This window comes from Saccostrea cucullata, unplaced genomic scaffold (assembly GCF_032062105.1).
Source record: "Saccostrea cucullata isolate Sc308-1 unplaced genomic scaffold, CSIRO_AGI_Scuc_v1 ctg7302, whole genome shotgun sequence".
Taxonomy (NCBI): Eukaryota; Metazoa; Mollusca; class Bivalvia; order Ostreida; family Ostreidae; genus Saccostrea; species Saccostrea cuccullata.
In genome coordinates, this window is record NW_026926856.1 from 3,841 (window position 1) to 10,022 (window position 6,182).

General features: G+C 33.0%; 1 protein-coding gene across 1 annotated transcript; it reads right to left on the bottom strand.

Annotated features, from left to right (window-relative positions):
- Nucleotides 1-231: 231 nt before the first annotated feature.
- Nucleotides 232-5,552, bottom strand: LOC134272767 (peroxisomal succinyl-coenzyme A thioesterase-like). Its single transcript, XM_062754948.1, has 4 exons — nt 5,533-5,552; nt 5,292-5,376; nt 4,222-4,423; nt 232-838 (listed from the first exon to the last, which is right to left on the bottom strand). Exons 1-4 carry the CDS (start codon nt 5,550-5,552, stop codon nt 690-692), a joined length of 456 nt encoding a protein of 151 aa, XP_062610932.1. The 3' UTR covers nt 232-689.
- Nucleotides 5,553-6,182: the final 630 nt, after the last annotated feature.

Consider the following 6,182-nt stretch of genomic DNA (forward strand, 5'->3'; position numbering starts at 1 on the left):
TCAATTCTAACAACTTTTACTTTTTGTTCGTTATAATTCACTGAATAAGAGTTATGATTAACTAATTGTAATTAAGTTGTTCAAGACATTTACACTGTAGTTTGTACATGTTGTAGTTGGTTATAGTGTACTGATCGTGTCTTGTCTGATTGGTTGCATCACATCTACTGAGTATTTATTGTTATAATTTCCTAACTTTGTTTCCTTGGTTGTCTGACATTTCTTTATAGGTTTGTAGTTGTTTGTTACAATTTATTGATTGTATTGAATTGGTTGCCTGACATTTATTCATTTTGTTATAATTAAGTGGTTGTCAGACATTTCTTTACTAGTATTTGTTATAATTAACTACATTGTAGTTGTTTTGTTTAAAACTTAAAATGGTTGCTAGATATTTTTTTATTTGTTTTTTATTAATTGGTTGCCAGACAATTCTTTATTTGATATAATTTACTGGTTGTGTTTAAATGGTTGCCGGACGTTTGTTTATTTGTTATAATTTACTGGTTGTGTTTAAATGGTTGCCAGACATTAGTTTGTTATAATTTACTGACTGTGTTTTAGTTGCTGACAGGCGTTTGTTTATTTGTTATAATTTACAGGTTGTGTTTAAATGGTTGCCAGACGTTTGTTTATTTGTTATAATTTACTGACTGTGTTTTAGTTGCAGACAGGCGTTTGTTTATTTGTTATAATTTACTGGTTGTGTTTAAATGGCTGCCAGACATTTGTTTATTAGATTGAAGTTGGTTTGAGAAGAATTCTAGGATCCTCCTCCATGAATCCTCCTGAGCGTAACTGTGAGCTTTTGTTTCTCCTCCCCAGAGAGCATCAGATTCTGAAAAACAATCATTAAAACATTATGACACACATGTTAATAAACATTGAATGTTAATAATACTATTCAATTCTTGCTGTTTTAGCCATCTGAGGAGTATAATACTTGGTATTCACTGAGCCCGAAGGGCGAGGTGAATATTGTACTTCAAAGATGGCTAAATCATTGTATTGATTGAAAAAACAGCAGTAACTGTTTTATCATATGACTCACTGATAAAATGAAACAGCTCATTACTTGTTTGCATTTAATTAGTTTATTAAGTCCTAGCCAAATACAGAGAGAAAAGCAGAATTAAAATATAAATAAACCTTACCAACCGTATCAGTTTGAAATGTTTTTATCTATATTAGTTGCCATTAAAAAAAGATATGTCAGTCTTTTTTTTATAGGATTTTAAAAGGAAGTAGTATTTTCAGGGAAAACTGAAAGCCGAAAAAAGTGTATTGTTTCAGTAAAAAAGTGTGTGTCGGGGGGGGGATCCCCTAGCTATATTCCCTCTAACCACCCTCACCCGAAAATATATACATCTATTCGCTTATGGTTTGTTCATATGAAAAAAAAGTCATAGTAGTTTAAATAGAAAGTCATGGTACTTTAAATAGCAATTTGTATCAATTTGTAATTTCCCGATCCTTTTTTAGATCAATGTAGAGGAAATAAATCCTTGTATTCACCTGGAACGTCCCGTGCGGGTTAACACAACGTAGTATTTCTTCCATATAGTTGGATCTCAGCAAATCAGAAAGATAGGCATTTTTCAATCATATAATATGATATGATATCTGGAAACAAGGGCCCTCAAGACCACATGAAGACATAACATGTACATAGGATACAAATAAAAGGAAAGATGTGGAGATAACAGTAATGAAGCTTAAAGTCCATTAAACATTACAAATCGGAGCAAACATGGACCTCTAAAACATTAGAGATGGTATTAGGTGGAGGAGTGAGCATCTCCTGCCAGATGGTCAAACCCTGCTAGGTTCTCATTGTTATGTTTAGGAAATAACAGAAAAATATGTCGACAATTCAGTGTGTAAATGACAGCCTAATAATTAGTATGAAAAACGTCACTCAGCATAAGACTGAATGATAAACTGTTTCTGCTGAAATAAGCCGATATGTGAAGGAGAAAATAGGATAATTAGGATCAGCAAAATGATCAGCAAAATGATTGATTTAGTGCTCAGTAACATATTATCTTAAAGTTGATTTTTTAAAAAATATCTGAACTTGCCCTCTTGTGGTATGCAGACTACACATAAGTTCTAAGCACTATAAGGTCTACTCACTATTTGTAAACCTGTCTCATTTCTTCTCATTTTTATCTATTCAAAAGTAAACATCACCATCAAAAACTTAAAACGTACTTATTATAGATCTTATAAATTATTTTGAGTGGTCTTGACCTACACCTATAAGACAGAGGGGGTGAGGAGGAAGGGGTACAATTTGAACAAACTTGAATCTACACTATCTGAGGATGCTTCCAAATAAAATGACAAACCATGGCTTTGCTGTTATTGAGAACACGATTATTCCCATATACTCCTACGTTAAACTTTGACCGCCCATTGTGACTCCACTCTACCCATAGGGTCATTATTTGGAACAAACTTGAACATACACTACATGTATACACTACATGTGGATGCTTTCACATAAATATGAACAATCATGGTTTTGGTGTCCTTGATGAGAAGATATTTGAAGATTGTTCCTATATACTCCTACATTAAACTTTTATTGTTTTATTTACCTTGCTCCATCCTACCCCAAAGGGTCATGATTTGAATAAACTTGAACTAAGTATACACTACCTTTGATGCTTTCACATAAATTTGACCAACCATGGCTTTGATGTTCTTGAGAAGATTTAAAAAAAAAATCCTATATATCTATGTTAAACTTTGATCGTCCATTGTGGCCCTTCCCGTCCCTGGGGGTCATATTTTCAACAAACTTGAATCTACACTACCTGAGGATAATTCCACATGAGTTTCATTATTCCTGGCCCAGTGGTTCTTCAGAAGATTTTAAAAAAGATTCCATTAATTTTTCGCTAATTCGTAATTATCTCCCCTTGGAAGTGAGAATGGCCATTTATGTAAACAAACTCCCCTTCACCCAAGGATACTTTGTGGCAAGTTTGGTTGAAATTGGCCCAGTGGTTCTTGAGAAGGTGAAAATGTGAAAATGTTATACTGCATGAGGCCGGTTCCGACAACAACGACAGAAAACGGACAAAGAAAGTGGAAGCTTTAGATGGCGATTCGGCAGGAATTGTGGCTCATAAAAAAGAATTTAAAAATGTCATTGATTTATACATTTTTTTGCAAATCCTAGGCATTGACTGTGTAGTAGGTAAATGTAAAATGGGCAAATATTCGGTTGAATATGTCTGATTTTATTTGAATATGGACCTGAATATATTAGCCTTACGAATGAAATAATGCAAAAATCGACTCTTTAATAGCAGTTCTTCATAATATTGTTGTTTCTGGGTCTTTTCTCCATGAATTTTAAATGCGTTATCAGTGTATTTTAACCGTGCCCTGGTAGCTACATTGGTTTGTCGCTGCGATTCGAGCTATATCGTAGCAGCATTTTAGGTTCGAATACAGTGATTTTTCAATTTTGTTTTCTTTTTGTTTGAAAATTTTGATTTTGTAGAAAAAAATACTCCTTGAATAAAGTTGCAAAGTACTTTTTAAAAAATAAATTTACATTGTTTTATTTTTTAATGCGTTCACGTTTTTTCTTTTATATAGTGCTAGCGTTCCCAAATAGAAATAAACATACATGAATTTGTAACAACAAAGTTATACTTGATGAAAAAATATTGAATATATTAAAAGAAAATAAAAAAAAAACTAGCAACCTCAATCGCTCTGTTACATACAATATTTTCAGTGCATTTGAAAAATGAGCAGAAATTTTTTTTTAGTGTTAGACTTCTATTATATTTTATTAAATATATCCAGCATAGATAATTTATCTTTCATGACAACTTTTCATTGAAAAAAAATTCACAAATAGATAAACATAAGACAGAAATCCATTTCCATGAAGTATCTACATGTAGGTTCATTGTATGACATATAAACAACATGGTGCTTGGACATTTAAATCTGAATTGTTTCGTGCCAATGATTCCTGCCGACTGCCTATCTAGTGTGCCCACTTTCTTTTGATCAGAAAAGCTCATTGAGCCTTCGGCTCAGGTCAGCTAAAAAGTCTAAAATCCACTTTAATAAGATTTAATCTGCTGAAAAAAAATCCTGAAAATATCACTTTTGGTTCTAATTCTATGGTCTGCTTTGTCTAGATTTATGTCTGAAATTACCCCCGACTCAGAATAAACAATCAATACTTACGGAGCACCTTATGATAGGAGTGCCTGCAGTGAGGCGAATAAGGTGGCTCAAGGAGGTGGCCCGTGTTGGGGTAAGCAATGACCTGGAACCGATGTTTATGTTCCGTTGGAACAAGTTTCATAAAATGTTCAACTACGGAGTAATTGAGACATCTATCGTCCTTTCCGGAAATGATCAGAAATGTCGCCTCACTCTCCCATCCCTACAGAATTACGTAGAAAATGTTTATCTGAGCATTTTACAGTAAAACTTGTTTAATACGAACAAGGATATTGAGAATTCACGGATAAGCAAAGTCTCCACAGCATGATACACGTACACCTATCAAATAGTTAAATTATCATACACAGTATAGAATGCAAACAAAAATCATCCCAATCTTAATACAAAGATCTCAAAGATTTTGCCATTCCTTATAATGTTTGATGTACATACATCTTCTGTGGTTTACACATTAATTATAAGAAAAAATTGTATTACATCATATATTTCTCAACTGGATGTGTTAGAGCTTAATCTAAAAAAGCCCATCTGCCGCTCAGTTTAATTTATTGTGTATTTTGATTTATTAACATTGCTACAGTCTAATAAAACATCAAAACATTATTTTCATTCTTTACACTTTAAAATTATCATAATGCAAAGAAAAAAAAAATAACGTCCAAGAACATTAACTTAAAGACAAAAACAACCTTCATAAAATTTATTTTTAATTTTGCTAAACAATAGGAAGGTAACATAAAAAGAATTTCTAAATACAGAAGCATTAATTATCACATTAAAAATAAATCTAAAGGGATAATATTATGTAAATTATTTTCTTAAGATTGTGAACTTAATATCTCTACCTTTCTTTCCCTCTATCCCTTCATATACAGTAAAACCTGATTATAGCGAACACAGTTGTAACAAACTAACTCTTATAACAAATCAGAATCACCTGTCTCAGGTAATTCGTTATAAGCGTGTTTTACAGTACTTTCAGTTGTTTATAGTTGTACTGTTGTTACATGTATACATGTAGTTTCTTTAAAATATACTTGCCTGTGGTATTAAGGACATGTACTTACTTTGATGAAGAATTCATCTGTAGGTTGATAACAATTTGCAACGTCTGCTCCTTCTGGCGTTACCCTCACTTGATCTAATCGAGATCTGCAAGGAAAAAAAAAACAAGTGAACAATGACATCATTCATCAGATTTCACAAAAATGATCATGCGTATCAGAAAATTCATTAAGGTCATATTAAAGATGGTTTCTTTGTATGAGTTGCTAACACAGGTGATTCAATGGGAAAAAACGTATATACAATTCACTGCTAGAGTACATGATATGCCTGTCAAAATGCAAGTTAGCTATGTATATGTATAAACAGCCATAAAGAACTGCGAACAGAAATATCGTTCTCCTGCCTACCTCCAAGTCAATTTTCAAAAGTAAAGATATTCGAATGATTTTTAATGTATGTGTAGGATTCCAAAGTGCGATGGGACTCCAAAGTCCGATGGTCTGCACCAAAACCTGAAGGTTTGACACGCCAAAGTCCAATGGTGCAGAAAACAATTAACGTTTATGACGTCATAGTTTTGCTGTGCAAAAGGTGCTGCGCCATGCTAAGGCCTGATTGTTTACAATAAACACAAATAAATATTAAATGCAAAGATTAACCCATATCTTTTGGATATAGGTGCGAGACTAAGCCTGTTCAGTCGAAAAATGCTTAATACTCAGTAACTATAACCTAAATATCTTGGGTGAGTGCTGGACTACTCCAAATCATGCTAACCCTAAATCTCTCGGATGTGTTCGAAGAAACACATTATCAATCCAACAGTGTTCAAGAACTAACCTATCAGTCGAATGGTGTGCGAGGACTAACTCTAATTAATGCCTCTAGTGGGTGAAAACAATAGGCAAAAACAGTAAAATTGTATACACGAGATGAATACTGATTCAATG

Bases quoted from the DNA above. Each gene is read 5' to 3' on its own strand.
- LOC134272767 (XM_062754948.1), bottom strand. From the start codon at position 5,552: ATGTACTCTAGCAGTGAATT. The intron at 5,377-5,532 runs GTATATACGTTT...TTTTCCTTGCAG, and splicing joins ATGTACTCTAGCAGTGAATT to ATCTCGATTAGATCAAGTGA. The intron at 839-4,221 runs GTAAGTATTGAT...ATTGTTTTTCAG, and splicing joins CTCCTATCATAAGGTGCTCC to AATCTGATGCTCTCTGGGGA.